The following is an 18,121-nucleotide window of genomic DNA, read 5'->3' on the forward strand; positions in this document are numbered from 1 at the left end:
TGTTTGTTTGTTTGTCAGCAGGATTACAGAATAACTAAAGGCCACATTTAAACACCCATCACGTTAGGAGTAGATCCAAATCATTTCGATTCTCTGAACCCCTTCAATGAAGATAAATAAATGCAGAAAACACAGAAGTAAAAACAACACGAATATACACGCACTGTACACGCACCGTTTTAAACATGCAAATGTATATGTACAAATATACATTTAAGTCCATGCATACATAGTACACACATGCAGAAACTACATGTCAGCAATCAAAAGAGATAAGTCCAGAAAGTATTGTTGCTCTAGACAGATCAAGTCTTACTTTAAAGACAAGGAAAAATATTGAATATGACTGAATATATTTTTGGATAAATGGAAATAAGTTTTAGTTTCCACCACATTCAGGACGTTAAACCTTTCTTAAGGAGGATGAGCATGCGTTAAATGAGTGAGAATACGGAATGTTAGGCTGTTTAATTTATCACATCCATGTCAAGATAAGGCCAGTCTGTCAACCGATCAGATAACTCAGGAATATTATCTATGCATCCTGTGCTTTTAAAGTTCAATAGAAAGGCAATAGCTTTGGCAGCCTTCTGCTTAAACCAAATGCTGGAGTTCTTCTTTTTCTTGTAACAATTTGCAGGTGAGGAACAGGTAAATTGAGATGAATGATTAAGCCAATCACACAATTGGACAGATTCTAGAAATGTTCGAGAGGTCTAAAAAGGTCAAAGGTGACTTTGACATCAGGATTTGTAATAGTTTGACATTGCAAAATCCAATAGCCCTCAACATTGAGGGTAATATCTGAAACAGATGCATATTGTCAGGCTGGATCAACAATTAACAACTCAGTCTTTATTGCATTGTGGTGCTTTTGCATTACCATCCAATCTGCTCATGTCAGCACAAGAGAAAAACAGAGAATGCTGTTATTATAGGGCATGTTATCAATCACATTATCAACTTTGAAGGAATGGCAGTCACACATACCAATTAACAGTTGTAAAATTAGTAATGCAGAATTGAACTCACTTGTTCATGCATGATGATTGACAGCTCTCTGGCCAGGTCTCTATAGTTTGCTTTCATCTCATCGTGATACTCCTGTTGGTCCTCTTTGATCAGACGCTCATTAATACCTAAGCCGTGGCCACATGCCTCCACAAAGTGCCTGTTCAACAAAAAGAAGTTTGTTAATGAACAATACACTAAGAAGTAAAACCGCACATAATAACCTGTTGACATCTCATCTCACCTGAAGACCTCTTTCAGCTGTTTGACCTTGTTATCTGGATTCTTCTTGGCGCATGCATCATCCAGGAAAGCTCGTGCATATGCGAGCGGCCCTGCATTTACCTGAGGGAGGATGCAGGACCTGTGTCATGTCATGTTTTCTTTTTCAGGATTATTACAACAAAAGTATTTCTAATGTATGTGCATGTATATTTTGACACATTTTAAAGCAGGCACCTGCACGCTGATGCTGCCCTGCAGTTTGAGCTGCAGACGGATCATGTCCACGTCACTGGAGGAGCACAGCTGTTTGATCTCGGCCACCTTCTTGCTCATCTCATCGATGGCCACCTCGATGGGACTTAGATCAGTGTGGTGTTGATACATCACTGCGATACGTTTCTTTACGTACGGAAAACAATGAGTGGCTGGGGGAAAGAAACAGGAGGAGAAAGATGGTAGTTTGTGAATCTTTTTTCTTGCATGTGCTTCTCTGAGATTCAGGTCTCCAGTTTCACAGTGCATCAGAAAGCTGTCAGATAATAAAGATAAGAGCGTCAGGTTGAACTTTTGGACTTTTTGAATGATAAAACAATATTACTATGATTAGGACAAGAAGTCCTTGACAAACTGCTGACATGTTCAGAATTTAATCAAGATCTTCCAAGAATCCACAGGACCTATCTGCCGAGTTATGTAATGCCTCAACAACTGATTTCCACGTGACAGCCTTTCACATGGTGCTTATTTAAATGTGTCAATGGGAAGACAATGGGAAGGGGTGGTCTACAGTTTTGGAGGAGAGGGAACAATGTATCACTTTTTGGAATTTGTAAGATTTTGATGCAGGAAACACTATCTTTTCTACTTTCCCTCTGGGTTCCATAATATAACACCATCTTAAAGATCAGTAACCTTGTGATGATCTACTGTTATAGAGATGCCATTTAATAGCTCATGTACCACCACCACCCACAGTATATGTAAAGGTGACTTACTGGTTAGTATCGTCCTGCGTTTGCACTGCTCCTCCACCCCGCCTTGCTTTTTGCCTGATATGGTGAAAGGCATCTCAAACACAAAGCGGCGGATGTTGTGGCTCTTCTCAAAGTCTGTCTTCCTGTCTACTTGCTCCTTCTCCTCCAGGTAAGGGGTCACATGTGTCACTTGGATGTACGCATACTTAGAGTCCAGGTCTTTGGGGTTAATCTGCAGAGAATACATGTCGTCACAACAGATCAGTATTGCGTTTTTACTAATCTTTTAAATCAATCCTCATTACAAATTAAAAATCAAGACTCACCCTGCCAGAGTCCTGGATCAAATTCACGTTCTCCTGTCCAAACTTGTCAGAGTAGAGCTTAAGGAGTCGCTGAGATATCTCTGACAGAGGGGTGAATTTAGGTTCTTTGTAGATGTACTCCTTACCATCTTCATCTTCAAAGAAGCCCTAAAAACAAATGGTCAAAATGAATAAAAAACAAACACTGTTTTTATTTTAATGAGATACAAAGAAGCCACGTCAAACTAAACATGGAAGGTGAGTTGAGTGCCATTCAAACAATTTGCTATAATACAATGGTAACCCCATTTTTACCACCAAGTATCAGCTTTGGACTGAAATATCGTCAGAATCCAAACAACCCTCTGTCTAATGTCCAAGAACAAAGACAGGAAATAGAAAAAGTCCACTCAAAGACACCAACTAGTATCAGATCGGTACAGTTAGACTGACCAAAGAACACAGGTGGGGGCACAGATTTCACACTATCAGTGGGAGTACTTTGATTAATCAGTCTTGTATGTGTAATGGATGGGTGAAGCCATGCATTGACCCAGTGAGAGGTGAATCCTGCTATAAGCCCTCTAAGGTTCTTAGATTAGTACAACACTGGAGTAGTGGAGGAGTAAAAGGCAAAAAAATAAGCAATGCAGATCAAATATCCCGACTGCATTACCAAAGGAGCACAACACAACCCAACACATCACTGCAGTCTCACCACAATAATGACTTTCATATTGATTTACCTCGGCCTCCGAGTCTGTAAAGTGGTACTGCTACGGGTGTGTGGACAGCAGAAAATACATTCATTGTTATTCCATGACAACTCTCTAAAAACTATGAAAAATAATTCCACACACTGCAACTCACACCAATTTAGAAACATGACCATGTCAAGATCTACAAAGAACACCGGCAGAGGAAACCACATCCAACTAAATATTTAAAAACCTCACAAGATACGACTAACAGTACTGAAATCTTACAAACTAAAATCTGTAGAACAAAAGTAGTAGAAAAATTCGAATGAGGGCCAAGGTGAAAGTGCACCATGCAACGTAGCAAGCATCAGTGGTGACTGATGTTATTGTAAACAGCAAACTATGACTGAGAAATGCAATGGATTACAGCAGCAGCACCACACATAGACTCAGGCTGCTCTGAAAGGCTAACAAGGTCTAATGCACAACTTACCGCTGCCTTCAAACAGGATAAAAAGCAGAAAAGGGTATTAGAGCGGATCATAAAATGTGATTATGCTATTACCGAAAAAACATGCTCATTGAGCATTACTTTGCAACCAAAGCAACCAAATGAACACTTGTGCTATTTCTTGAAATACAATTTGATTTATTTTAAACAGTGGGCGCAGAAATCCAATAATCAGTACATCTGGGTGGCCACATAACATCCTAGTAGACAGAATATACTTATACTTTATACTGCGCTTTTGGTTAAACTCACCTGGCCAAAGAAAGCCACTCTGAAGTAGGTGCCCAGCAATCTCTTTCCTGTGTGCATGACCTCTGTCACTTTGCTGTATGCACGATGCAGAGTGTCATACAGATGAGCCAGTTTCTGTGCAAAGTAGTAAAAATAATTTGATCAGAATGTGTTTGTACAGAATGTGTACAAACAATTTGGGGAGATAAAAAAGTTAAATGTACCTCAAAGTCCTTGCGCTTCTCATAAATGGGTATAATGAGCTTGTAGATGTCAGAGATGAGCTCGTAGCGCTCAGCCTTCCACAGTCCATCGGCACACTCCTCCAAAAGCTCCATTAGGACATCCTGAGGGAACGCGAGCAGGGGAAACAGAAATATAACTCAAATAAAGTGTTGGTTGTGTCTGAGCCTGTTCTATCAGGACTCTGCAGGAAGTGAAGAAAAACACATCTTAATTCATTCTAGTGAGACGGGGCTCACAGAATGTTGTCTCACCCTATTTTATAACGATCTCAAAATCATAAGACATGTCACTTAAAAAAAAGTTGGTCATACCTGTAGTAATTTGGTCTTATTTCAAAAATAATAACATGTGTTTAATTATCAAGTAATTTAAATATTGAAATCTTGGAAGTCAAAGCCGTGATAAAGTAGCGACAGTTAATATTTCAATGATGATTATTATAAAACATATGATAATATGTAATTAAATAAAGTCATGATATAGTTATACCACAGACTGTAAATGAATTCATGTTACTTTACATACTTCATTGAAATGGACATCCTGCATGCCGACGTCCTCCATCATGGCTGCTTCTTCATCGATGTTTGGCGTCACGACTCGAAAAGATGAGCAGCCCTGTTTGAACATGCCTGTACACAGAATGAGACGAGACAACACCTTAACAATTAGCCAATTTAGGAAAATAAGAATCACACAACAAACCAAAAAAGGAGCTGCTGTGTGGCATGCAAGTGGAAATTATGTTAAGTACCTTTTCTCCGCAGATATTCTGCCACAAGCGCTGCAACGTGAACATAGCACATGGCCGCCTGTCAACAACAAAGAAAAATACAGGTCAGATAGACATAGTGATGGTGATAGTATTAATTATATTGTAGGCCAGTATCACTCACAGTACATTAGCCAAAAATAAAAAAGTTCATGCAGTCAGTATTTTTTTTCAGTATCTGATATTATGCTGACACATCACCAGACACAGACCTGAATAAAGTCTATTACATGGTAAATTGACCACTTTTTAGCCACACAGAGTCTCTTATCACAGACCTCTGACATGTCTCCGTTCTTCACGTGGATTCGGGCCATGCTGTCCAGCCAGGTCTTGCGCAGTTCAGGCGTGCTGGCGTAAGACTTGGCGAGGCTGTACTGCAGGTCCACCAGCATCTCTGGATCTCTCTCGTGCTCCTTCATCTGAGCCGTGGCCATCAACACCGTTCTGATGCGTTTGGTCAGATCCTTCACATCTGATGGGAAAGCTGTGTTCTGTTTAGGAGGAGGCAGAAAAGGGAACAGTCAGTCATTGCTAATCATACATATATTCAACTGTTTAAGTGTAAGCAAAACATAGTTATGCACATAAATTAATTCCCGACCTTAATAGTTTTGTCACTGTTGGCACAGTTGTTGATTATTGACAGAGACTGCTGGAAGCGAGTACTTCCGATACCAATCACGTCAGCTATCAACTGACTGACAGCAATCACCACCTTCAGAAAGAGAAAGATATACATTATCATTTTGAATACACAATACTTAACCCTTGCATTTTGTTGAGATTGTCCGAGCTTTTTATTGTTTGATTCTTCCCACAGACCTTAAGATAACAACTGCAAAATCCAAACCAACTTTAGTCATAACATTTTCATTTATTCGCTTATTTTAAAACCAAAATGTGAAACTCAGCATTATTTCCGTGAGAGACTTCTTTAACACAGCATCACTTCAAAGCCCTATTCATAAGCGATTTCAATTTCACAAAATAGGAAAAAGTTAAACGTTGAAAAAAACGTATGGGATGTTAAACAGGGCCCAGGGTCTCCACGACAACAGAGAATTTCAGGGAAATAATGTGATATTAAAGAGTTGTTTTTATCCTCTGGACAAAAGCTAAATCCCCACCTGTAAGTGCGTCCGGACAAAAGACTTGCGCCCTGTGTAGTCAAAGTTGCTCTTCATGAGGAAGTAGAGCAAGTGGGCTGCGTCGCTGCGAATGGAGCTCAGCTTGGAGTTACAACACTTCAAGATCTCACAGCAGAAAGCAGCACACATGTCAGCGCGCCCCTCAAAAAAAGTGCAGGGAAACTAGAGGTTGAAGAAGACAGACAGATCATCAGCAACAAGCCTAAGACCATAAAGCAACAACAGGGTATTATTAAGGAAACCGACACCTTCTCACCTTGTAGATGAAGGTGCGCAGTGAAGTGAAGACCTGCTTGAGGGCCGTCTCTGACTGATTGATCCGGAGAAAACAGAGGTGGACTTCAAACACCTTTTTCATTAGTGGACTATGGCCATGGTCTGAACACAGCTGGGTCTGTGGAGGAAGAGAGTATTTTTATAGAGTTATATAAATGTAGGTATATATAATTATATATGTAAAATGTTAGTTATGCTACCTTGAATCCCATGATGAAGATGCTTAGCGTGTCCAGGACAGTCAGGCACACTTCAGTGGCGATGTTAGCCTCCAGCAGAGACTGATTCAACACGTCTGCATCGGAGTGACTGTAGGCTGAAGAATATAAAACAGAAAGCTGTAGTTGGTTCACCCTCACCAGTACAAAGAAAGGCTATTTTATCATATACGATAATATGAGACCTGTATATATGAGAGTTAAAGCCAAAGCTATCAAATGTCATTATATGATGACAAGTTTAAGTTTCATTCCAAAAATCTTTACATCAACATCAAAACCTTCTATACAGGGAATGGTAATTTATTAGTGAGGCACATATGATGTTTACAAAATGTAAAATCTTTTTTATTTTATATAAAAAAAGGCATATATATATAATATTTTTTAGGGAATACTCAGCTGGTATTAGTGGAATGAAACCCTTCATGTTTTACATGGTCTAGGAAATGAAATGTAAGCACATGAGCTGACCAGAGGTATGAGAATATTTTGAAAGCCTATGTGTAGTTATAGTTATATAATAGGCATGCTTTTAATTTAAACCAAATAAACAAAGCCAGTCTGTAAACTGCCAGACGACCTGATACATTCTTACCATGGTCTACAGAAATTCCAAGAATACTTGAAATCTTTCTTACACTGAAAACACAAAGAAGCTGTGTTAAATCATGCCATTTAACAGACTGAGAGATGAAACCCCGTGGATAATATCAATATAATGCCACACACAACTACCTTCACCCTCTTTAATTCTAATTTCTTCTAAGGCATTTTCTGCTTGACTGCGGCCTGGGTTTGAACCAAGGATGAGAATGATGTTGATGATGTTAAAAAGAATGAGGAGACTACTCAGAGTGAGGCGGCAGGGCGGTCGTCCTCTACTAGAGGATGTTTGAAGAAATGTATTGAGAACTTACTGTGGTTAAAAGTGTGTGAGTTATCCAGGCTGCTGAGCTGCTGTAAGCGGGCATGCATCATTCCCGCCCTGTTACGGGACACAGGCAGAGTCTGAGACTTCCGCTCATGTGCTACGGGTCCTGCCCCATCCTGGTTCCTGATGAGGAAACAGGACAATGTTAGACGGATGGCAGGTTAGTGAAGCAGGTATGCAGTGCTGGGCCTTTAGGGGGCCCTAAGCAGAATTTGATTTTGGGATGTGATTTCTTGTATTCGGGTGCATTTTTGAGATGGCCAGCTGGAGAAGGGCTAAATTTGTTCAGATTCATAGCCTATTGCTTTTTGACTTATTGAGGTAGTGACTTGGGCTTGGGCCTGGAAGGCTTATTCAGTAATCCATCCTTGCTCACATGCCAAAAATGTTTTGCGGCAGGTATATTGATCATGAAATCATGATTTTCTTGGATTGAATTATTCATTCATTCATTAAATCATGTAGTCACTTCTTTAAGTTATTATATGTTTAAAAAAAACAAAAAAACCCCACAACAACACTTGATTGGGGGCCCCCTGGTGGCCAGGGGGCCCCAAGCAGCCGCTGCATTCGCTTATGCCTCGGGCCGGCCCCGCAGGTATGGGTGACAACTATTCTGGACACTTGAGTGGGGTGAATATTACTTAAAGGACTCCTATTATGCTTTTTTATGGCCTATGTTATAGGTCTCACATATATAAATAAACATGTCTCTGACGTGTTTTGCTCAAAATACCAAACAGATCATGCATTTTAGCATGTCCGCTATCCCTCTGTTTCAGCCCCGTTTTCGAGTGCTGATTCTGTGACCTTCCATGTAAATGAGCTGCAGCTGGCCACCACCCCTTTGGAGCGTCTGCAGCTCTCTGTCTGAAGATAGACGCTTCTAATGGAGAAACTAAGCTAAACGATGCCGTGATTAAACGCTATATGTATTATATATACAACAACTCTAAGTCCATCCTGCAGACCTTCTGCAAAGAGACACAGAGCTGTACGGGGGACTTCACTCATATTGCGGACGATAGGTTGGGACGTTGCCAGGAATTCAACGTAAAGTCAGCCCGCATTTCCGATATGACGTCATATCGGCAGCATATCTGGATCAGCTCGTTTGTACCCCCATTTTTAGAGATGTGGGTAAGGAGGAAAAGAGAGAGGGCTGTATTTTCTGACACTTTGTGAGTCTCCTTACACACCGGGGACTCATATTTATGTATAAAAGACATCAAAAAGTGCACTTTGCATAATAGGGGACCTTTAAATGTCCTTGAGTCATACCATTTAGTTCAGGTTTTTAAAAGACTGATACCCAGAGACTGTGAGCTTCACCTCAGACAAAGTCCTCCACACTCCTCCACTTAGTTTAGTTACTTGCTTAATTTATGATGTTATTTTATCCCATAGGCCCACATCCATTGCACCAGAGTAGCTAACTATTGCTGTTTAACATAACTTCAGACTGCACAAATTACATACAAAAAAAACGCCTGGCCTAATTTATTTATTAGCTTCTGACTCTGGGAAAGTGTGAAGACTAGGACATTTCCCCAAAGCTACTATATTTCTGAACTATCTCTTTAACCAAATGTAAAATGTTTACACTTAAATTCAGTGAGCATCACCAACACAGTTTTGAGCCCTGTAGGGAAGGCCAGCCTAAATATTTATTTTATGAGTTTTACATTTATCATAGTGAAATAAATATATTATTTGATCATGCAGTGAAGTTATAGTGTATTGCATGCAGTTTAATCATCAAGCAGAATCAGCATTCAAGCAGTGAGTTACAGAAATTGTCACGCACATTAGGTGAATAGAGACGGATGCTTTACATGATTTTAGAGCCAGTGGTTGTGTCACAGCACTGCAATTGTATAGGGTGAAAAGATATCATGCATTAAGGTTTAGAGTCAGTTCCACCATTAGTCTTACCCAAGCAGGAGAGGGCAGGAGCCAGGTTTTATTTCATTGTGTTAAACTTGCCAGCATTTAGACGGATAGAGATAGAAAGAGTGGTGGGAGGTTAGAGAGAGTGAACACTCAAAGCCCTCTGGGAGTTGAGGCCAGAGCTCCCACATGGTGGAGTCAGTACAGTGTGTGTTGGATTTTAAACATTCAATAGACAGTCACACCCTTTGTCACACACATTAGAAATCGTTTTACACTCGATGATCTAGAATCAAGACAATAAGTAGCTACATCATGTCACACATAGACGTTTACATGGACACCAGAACTGCCTTTATTTGTATCATTATATTGAGGTATTCTATCTATATATTCCTAAAGAGACATAATAATATTTATCGATTCGAACTGCAGTTTCCAACCAAGGCGCTTTGACTATTGCTGGAGTTGCTGAGGGGTAACTTGAAACAATTCTGGAGAAGCTCATTCAAAAAACTAATAATAAGAATTACATTTCCATGTCAAATTAATAAAGAATTTGAGTTAAAAAGACTTACAAGAATGACATTAATGCACCAGATTACGAAACTAACAACAACATTACCTTGCAATGTATCTCTTCCCCATGTATCTGAACTGATGGAGGCACACTCTGAGAGGAAAAGAAAAGTGAAAAATCAGTCACAATGTATTCATAAGCTTTACTTAAATTGTCAGGAATGTCGTCAAATTAGGCGTCTTACTCGACTAGAGTGAAGAAGTCCATTAACTCAGCAGGTGAAGCCTTGTTCCAGTATGTGAACAGAGCATCTGGAAAAAGACAGATTGACATTGAGGAGACAATTTGTGTAAGCTCAGTGTTCAAGCATCAAGACAGAAAGATGGTGAGTGCATATATTCAGGAAAGAGACGTTACCTTCAGACATGCTTTTGAGCACATGTAGGAAGCACATGAGGAGGCTCTTGATCTCTGACTGGTCCAGTTTATCACATCGCAGCAGGGTACTGCCCAGGGTTGAAGCAGCCTGGTTCTGAGAGGACAAAGAATAGGGTCAGAGAGACGACAACTATATTATTGTTTTAGGGGTCTTTGTTCTGTCTTTTTCCTTTTGCTTCTTTAAGATAAAGCACACGTTTTGTCTAGAGAAACTGATTGGGATTTTGTATTTTGTAATTTCAAAAGGTCATTTACCATGTCAATTTAAAAGCACAATAAAATTGCTCATAAAACAACATTTTAGTTCTTCTAAATTTTACATTTAGTTGTGTTGTCATTGTTCACCATCTAGACAGCCGAGTCTTGGGCCTGTATTTTTATCAAAAATAAAACTACTTTGAGGTAGATTTAGATCTCGACATGATCAGTAGGAGCTTTTTTGAAGACCTGGGATTTCTGTGCTCAAACTACACTCGTTGCCATTCACTCAGATGTTGCAGGGCTCTATGCAATTTGGCAAAAACTGTCGGTTGACAACAAACAGCATTTCTCCCAGCTGAAGCAGAGAGGGAGGAGAAACCAAAAGCAGTGGAGCAACCGCTCTACCACAGCGATGGGTTGGCCACGCACCAAGCACGTTCCTTTGCCAGCAGTTAGTCTAGACCATGAAACTGGCTGGGGATGACATAATGGAGAGCATGAGGCTATGACTTTGGCTTCTTATTTTGGAGAGTGATTTACTTCAGGGCTAAAGATAGTTTTCTCGGAAAGGTGGATAAAAACTATAAAGCTGTGGTGCAGTCATCTTCATGCAATTAAAAAAAAAAAATCTGCAATAATAACACATGACTTGAGTGTCCTCCTTTTCCCCTTTAGTCTTTACACACATAGCATCGACCCTACGTAAAAACAAAGATGTTTAATAGCAGGTTAACAACACAAATACAGAGACAGTTAAAATCATTTGTGTTCAAAGGATTGATCTCAGATTTGGTTGAGGATGTCCTTCAGTGAAAACAGACAAATGACACAGCACACATGAGAGGAACTCAAAAAGGGAGAAACCCCATAAGCCGGCATGCCTGGAAAAAAAAGCAAAAACAAACCCTGTGAGGCCCTGTACAGAATCTCTGATTTATGGTACCAGAGAACAAACAAGTCAACGCCTGAGAATCATCTGGCAAAGAAAGGGCTTAGGGTTTAGGAAACTCACACACACTCTAACATTCCCAGATGGGACACTCCTAAGTGGGATGATGACTTTTGTACTTGAAGTGAAATGATGGGTTGCAGGGCGCTCTCTGGCACACAGGGGACAGAAAGCAGGGAGAAGTCCATGGTGACGCGCTTGGTGCGCAGGGAGAGCATGGACTCATCAGTTTCCGTAAAGAAGCGCAGGACATTGACAGAGTGTCTCCGTACGAACTTCTCCGTCTGCCACGGCCAGGTTAGGTGGGGGAGTTAATGGTACAAGTTAACAATAGGTGACCTTCTGGGGTACTTTTGTCACAACAAGGGGACTTCTGTAATACCTAAGGCCAGTGAAATGCACATCACAGGAAGCCTAAAATTGATTTCTAATAAATGTTGTATGAAATGACTCTACTGGCCTCTTGCAGCACTTATTTACCTTGTCCAGGGAGTTGCTTTTGTCATTGTGCTTCTCATGCAGGCTGTTGCCAGAGTCCGTGCTGATGAGTGAGTTGCGAGAGTCTGCATGGCGAACAGAGTTAATGTTGGGGGTCGACGTTGTGTGAGGTGAAGCTATCAAAAACCAAAAAAACAGCAATTTAAAATTTCTATAAACCAAAATGTTATATATTTATTATTTTTCAGGATCATCTATCCACTCACAGGTGCCAGAGATGACTCCAAAAACATCTTTGTGCAAGCTGGTGTCCAGAAAGGTGCTGGATCTGGGAGGTGTCATCAAGGCGTTGGTGAGAAGTGAATCATCTTTTCCATTCTGAGGAGAAACAACAGTTTAATGATAAAAAACCCCCACATATTATACTGGGATGTATTTAGAAATGGGAACTTAGTACATCCATATAAGTTGTTAGTCTTACAAGGTCATAAAATGTGTTTGTTTGGTCATTTAAATGAGCAGATTCATGTTTTAAAAGATTCAGTATGGAATAGTAACAGCAAAGAAACCCTTTCTTTTTTGTTATAAAGAAAAAATTAAACAAAACCTTATATATGATGCAGATATTAAAAAGTGTTTATTGAAAAATAACTAAAACTGTATTTTATCTTGCTAAAAGCATATATATGTATTGTTTTATTTTAACAGAAGGGTGTTGCTGACCATGCTAAATGCAATATTACAAAGAAGCCACTAGGCGGCGCCCTTACATTGTTGGAGTGGTTGACGATGAATGGAGATACTTCCTTCACATTCAGCCTGTTGACGTTCTCTTGGAGCAGACCAAACAAGGGAAAGTACAGGGTGGCCAACCTGGCCTGCTGGCTCTGCAAAACAAATAAATCATCTCAACAGAATATCTCAGGGCTAGGCACATCAAATACTGAAGAGAAGCAGACATGCAAGAGATGGAGGTACGAAGCCGCGGCTTACCTTGGAGCAGTAGCGCTCATCAAATGTGTGTTTCATCATCAGGTTCTTCAGCACATGGATGGCTATCTGACGGATCTCCCTGAACTCCTGCAGAGCTGCACTGACCTCCCTGAGCAGCAGCCCGACCAGGAAGTGGTTCTTACAGAAATCATCTGTCAGCGAGTAATCCATCTGGAGGTCTGAGGGAAAGAGAGGAGGACAAAGAGATTAGGTTTGGATGACAGAGAGGTTAATGAAGGATGTGAAAGGTTCAATGAGGACATTTCTAAATGAACATCAATCAGACACAATTCAACTAATAACAACAAAACAGGAAAGCTTGAACAGGCTACAGATTATTTATGCTAATCAAATCCGGCGAAAAATCTATTATGACAATTGATTCTTGGATTCTTTCTGCTATTTATCTATATGTTTTAAAGAAAGATTTGATTTGGTGTTGACAGATCCAGGTTGTGTAACTGAACTGCAAATTCACATCAACAGTGATTGCTGAGAAAAGACAATAGAATTAAAGCTTAAGATTTCCAACAATATGAAAGACAAACTAAGCAATCCCAAATCAGACAAAGATCTCCCAGAAATGCCACTGTAAAATCAAGTTAAACATACGCTTTTGTCTTATCATTAAAAAGAAATGACAGCAAATAATGTGTCTTTTGGAATCATTCTAATCATTAGAACTCTAAAGCAATTCATGATTGAAAATTCGAACTGCACACTCAATCAACAATATCTTATACACAAATACAAATCGTAAAACAGTATGTTTCCGTACAGTGTCATGAAAAAAGAAAAGATTCATATTCCACCACAACAAGGATGCAGCAACATTTGAAATAACTGTCTAAGTTCAGATTTTGAAGCAAATCATGTGACCCACTCTGGTCATGATTGAATGATTAGATTGGAGTCTGTTCTTTTTGGAGAAGACATACAAGCAGCACACTCTTACACCTACCTAATACAGTATCACATGACTCCACCGTATCATTTGGAGATAATAAAGCTAATTGAGGAACAGAAAAAGGACAAAGCATTTTCTGTATAATTGAAAACTGCAGACAACATGTTTCACTGCTTTTTTAAATACACTTGTATTATAAATGCATGAGTAGAAAATAAGTACACCTTTTTCATTTTTGCTGGATTTTTTTTACAGTTTAGTAGCACAACGCTCTTGGGTTTGATTTAAATATTTTACTCAAACACACCCAATGTAAGTGCACTGGCATTTAAGCACACTACTATCAGGCATGGTACTTCAACATCATGTAAATTTGATGATCTCCTCACCTTGAAATCTGAGTATCCTTCCCTTTCCAAAAGGCATTGGCAGGTTTAAGGGGATGTAGTGCTCGTGGTTGCACACGACTCGCAGAAACTCAAACCTGAACTCAAACAGCGTCTACATTCAGAAAAGACAGCAACGAGGGAGGCAGCTTTAATACTTTACTCAAACACAAACTCGTTCAAAACTTGCATGGAGCACACCGTGAAATACTACATTAGGGAGCTCACAAGAAATATTACAAGAAGCATGTCTCCGATTGTGTATAAAGTCTGTTAGTGTGTCTACTGTGTACCTTTGGGTCTCCAGGCATAAAACAGTTGATGTAGTGGTTGATCTGCTTGAACACAAAGCCTCTGTCCATCAGGTTGAAACAGCGCTACAGAAGGATGAGGAAAAATAAATAATAAATATACACTTGTACATTTTAAAACACACAGTTAAAATCGTGCCAGATACAGTAACTGTATCCCCTTGCCTTGATGAAGACCGCCAGACTGTGGTTAGCATTCCTGGCAGCATCGAGGTTGTCTTTGTATTTCTGAGTGATGTGTGGCATCATCATGTTGACCAGAGTCTCCACAGTGTGATGGAAGGATGCTGAGAAACGCTGATTCCTGGAGAGCTGCAGAACACATCATATAAGTTCGTACAAATGGTATTATATACCGTAAAACACCCCAGTTTAAAAGAGTAGTATGGTTATTCTTCCAATGAAAAGACCAAAATCAACAATTAATTTACACTTATTGCTTGTGTAGATCATGGGTGGCCAAATGTTTTTGATTGTCGGCTGTATACAAAAAATAGGAGTCAAGAGAAAAACTGCAGAAATTCATAGTTTTCAACCAGGGTTTCAAGCGTTTCTAGACCAAAAAAACCAAATAGAATTTCTAAAACTATTCATCTGCTGCTCAAATTCTTGATAAATGTACTATTTATCTCTAATACAAGGCCAAGTGCCCACTTACAAAATTATGAAGGTTCAAAGGTTTTATTTGTCATATGCACAGCAGATACAGTACATCGTATATGTTGGCAATATAATCTGATATCCCAGGCTCCTCCAACAACTCAACATATATAGTGCAAATAAGATAAATAAAATAATGCAAAAATTAGACAAGAATTGAATGAAATGAAATCAAGTGTAAATCTCGTAATGATTAAGGTTAAAACAAGCAGAATTAGCCAACAATTGGTGTGCCCACTTAAAATATTGTAATTCTGTGCCATATACCTCTTTTTTTGTCCAAAGCAAATCAATGACACTTTGGTCTTTTAGCAGGATTTGTCTGAAGTAAAGAATATCCCAAGCCATGTACTTTCATTTAAAGCTCACTCCACATTAGAGGCCAGAGGGAGTTAGACACAGGGATGTGGTTACTTATGGGGTACGAACAATTGCAGCCAATAAAACTGCGCAGCAGTGCGGGACAGTCTGTGGATACATAATACTTTGACTGTGGTACTGCGGCTGTCCACAAGACTTGGCATGTTGTAAACCACAGTAAAGAACCTAAGCCTTTATGAAACAGACACCCTGAGTCAAACACACACGTGTTGTGGCAGACTTACCTTCACTTTACAGCTCTCTATCAAGTACTGAGCCATGGACTTCACTAAGGCTTCAAAGAAATACCAGGAGTACTGCGAGGCAGACAAACATCAATCAGAGAACAATAAAGAGGACTTTCATGGCAGTTATAATCACACACCATACACTCCTTAAAAAAGTAGAAATATGTTACCTTGAGGAGTTTGTTACTGGTGAGGAAATCAGTGGAAGGCTTCAAGATAGCAGTCATGGCTTTAGCCAACTCCTCGTGCACTGATCGGTTGGAGGAGGAGGTTTGTGGCTCAGACTTAAATACATACTGTAGGAGACACATGCAGAGAGAACCATGAGTACAAACACTAACATAAAGACATTGAAATGTGACAAGTGGTTTGTGATGTTTACCTTTACATATGACCTCAGGTAGTGCTCCAATCCCTCCTCGTGGCACTGGGCTACAATGTGAATCATGACTCTAAAACAAAACAATGCCATAAAGTGTGTGTTAGGAAATGGTGCTGAAAGAAGCTGACACAGCAGGAGGCATCACTTATTAAAAGTTTATGGAAATAATTGTTGACAATTTTCATTTTCATGCCACCATAGCTAGAGTTGTTTTTGATGTATTAATGATATTTCCAAATCTATGTCAATTTTTGTTTTTTTAATTACATGAAACAACTTCATTTTAGGATGTTGTTAAGAGGATTATCTCAGGTAAACTTGCCTGGTTACGTTGACTGCTACATCCTCTTGGGTGGCACTGGTTAGCACCCTGAACAGCTGATTCAGGGTGGTAGGCAGGAACTTAATCATCACATGGCTCTCCATGGCATGCAGGCTCTGAGGGTAAAACATCACATGTGGAAAACTTACATTACATTATTTTCTAGCACAAATCAAGAACAGAGCACAGAGGGCTTCTACAAATGTGATAACAACAAAAGGAGGAAGAGGACATACATGAAAAACAATCTGCTAATTACCAATAGCGTATGCTTCAGTTGCTGTGAACACGGCAGTGTGTATACGGGAGCATCATTGCCGTGTGCAGGAAACTAACATAGGCGCTGCCAAGTCATTTGGCGAGCTGCCAGTTAACATGAGTGACCTGCTGTTTGACCCTCTGGCTATTGTTCATGTTCTCTGCTGTGTTTACATTTGCACCCAAGAGATGCATTGGACCAAGTGTTGCTCTGCATGTCTATCTCTGCCAGGGGAACAATGAACTGAGATTCCCATGGATTGGAATAGGAGTGACTGCTGGAGACAAAATCCTGAGCTACCATAGCAAAAGGATATTTGCACGTGAAGAGCAATTCAATCTTGAAATAGTACAGTAGAAAAATCTCTTCACAAACTGTCCAGAAGAATGTGCTGTTGGCAAGCCTCAGCACAAAGCAGGAGATTAATCTCTCTGCTATTCAGCTCTAACTGAGTGTGACTGTCTGCGGTTTTACAGGAGTATGAGCCAGGGGTAGCAAAGAAATGAAATTGAGAAAACAGTTCTGACCTTTCCCTTACAGATATTCAAAATATATCCAATATCATTCTGTTCAGAGTTAATTCCCAGTCCGATATTTATGCATCATTGTGCACTCAGTTATACACTGTATATGCCAAAACAGAAAAGTAGACTTTATGTCAACATTAGCGATTGTGGTTTAAATAGTATCCTACTCGGTGTAGCACGAAATAAGTGTTTTCAAGCATCTACACACACATTGCTAACCAATTAATTTACCTATAAGAAAGTAACATGCCTTTAATAAAGACACCAGCTCTACACATTTTGATTGATACAAACAAATTCATCAAAACATTTTCATGTAATATTAATTGCTATGTATTTAAGTCACAACAATTCATGTCTTAATAGTTATTGTTTTACCTTCAGGAATTTGACCAGTTCTCCTCCTGGCACCTGGGGTGCAGCTTCAGTGCTCTGACAGTGAAGAAAGAAATTGTGCAAATGTTGATCCTATGAAAAAAACACAAAGAAGTTCAGACTTTATAAGTTTATTCCAACACACAAAAAAAGAGAATTAGGGATGCAGATGAGACAGGTACTACACTCACAGTTTGTTAAAAAACTCAAACGAACCTGAGTGTAGACAGTGGACACAAGGTGAGTGGACACCTTAAATAAAGGCTTGCCTCCATCCACCCATTTGACCTCAGGTCCTGAATGCTGTAACACAAAATAAACAATAATCCTTCTTTCAATAACTATATTCTGCAGTTAGTTCATTTCAAAATCTAAAATCTCTTTTTCATATTGTGGGTTG

General features: G+C 39.6%; 1 protein-coding gene across 12 annotated transcripts in view; it reads right to left on the reverse strand.

The window, feature by feature from the left end:
• zmp:0000001200 (dedicator of cytokinesis protein 9) overlaps positions 1-18,121 on the reverse strand; it is a 69,754-nt gene that overhangs the window by 1,237 nt on the left and 50,396 nt on the right. For 2 of the 12 annotated variants that reach the window (XM_063888674.1, XM_063888675.1), the window contains exons 22-53: positions 17,938-18,024; positions 17,725-17,814; positions 16,561-16,676; positions 16,239-16,308; positions 16,027-16,152; positions 15,854-15,925; positions 14,754-14,900; positions 14,571-14,654; positions 14,281-14,392; positions 13,946-13,993; positions 12,985-13,163; positions 12,762-12,878; positions 12,258-12,369; positions 12,034-12,167; positions 10,383-10,497; positions 10,210-10,276; positions 10,071-10,118; positions 7,542-7,678; positions 6,604-6,719; positions 6,384-6,521; positions 6,107-6,289; positions 5,581-5,694; positions 5,255-5,470; positions 4,959-5,016; positions 4,730-4,836; positions 4,183-4,305; positions 3,980-4,093; positions 2,537-2,683; positions 2,232-2,442; positions 1,471-1,661; positions 1,256-1,356; positions 1,033-1,171 (exon numbers count right to left, since the gene is read on the reverse strand). In XM_063888674.1, the coding sequence (XP_063744744.1) occupies positions 1,033-1,171; positions 1,256-1,356; positions 1,471-1,661; positions 2,232-2,442; positions 2,537-2,683; positions 3,980-4,093; positions 4,183-4,305; positions 4,730-4,836; positions 4,959-5,016; positions 5,255-5,470; positions 5,581-5,694; positions 6,107-6,289; positions 6,384-6,521; positions 6,604-6,719; positions 7,542-7,678; positions 10,071-10,118; positions 10,210-10,276; positions 10,383-10,497; positions 12,034-12,167; positions 12,258-12,369; positions 12,762-12,878; positions 12,985-13,163; positions 13,946-13,993; positions 14,281-14,392; positions 14,571-14,654; positions 14,754-14,900; positions 15,854-15,925; positions 16,027-16,152; positions 16,239-16,308; positions 16,561-16,676; positions 17,725-17,814; positions 17,938-18,024 (3,819 nt within the window). The other 10 variants (XM_063888680.1, XM_063888686.1, XM_063888676.1 and 7 more) reach the window with 8 other exon arrangements.

The sequence above is a fragment of the Eleginops maclovinus genome, chromosome 7 (genome assembly GCF_036324505.1).
Source record: "Eleginops maclovinus isolate JMC-PN-2008 ecotype Puerto Natales chromosome 7, JC_Emac_rtc_rv5, whole genome shotgun sequence".
Classification (NCBI taxonomy): domain Eukaryota; kingdom Metazoa; phylum Chordata; class Actinopteri; order Perciformes; family Eleginopidae; genus Eleginops; species Eleginops maclovinus.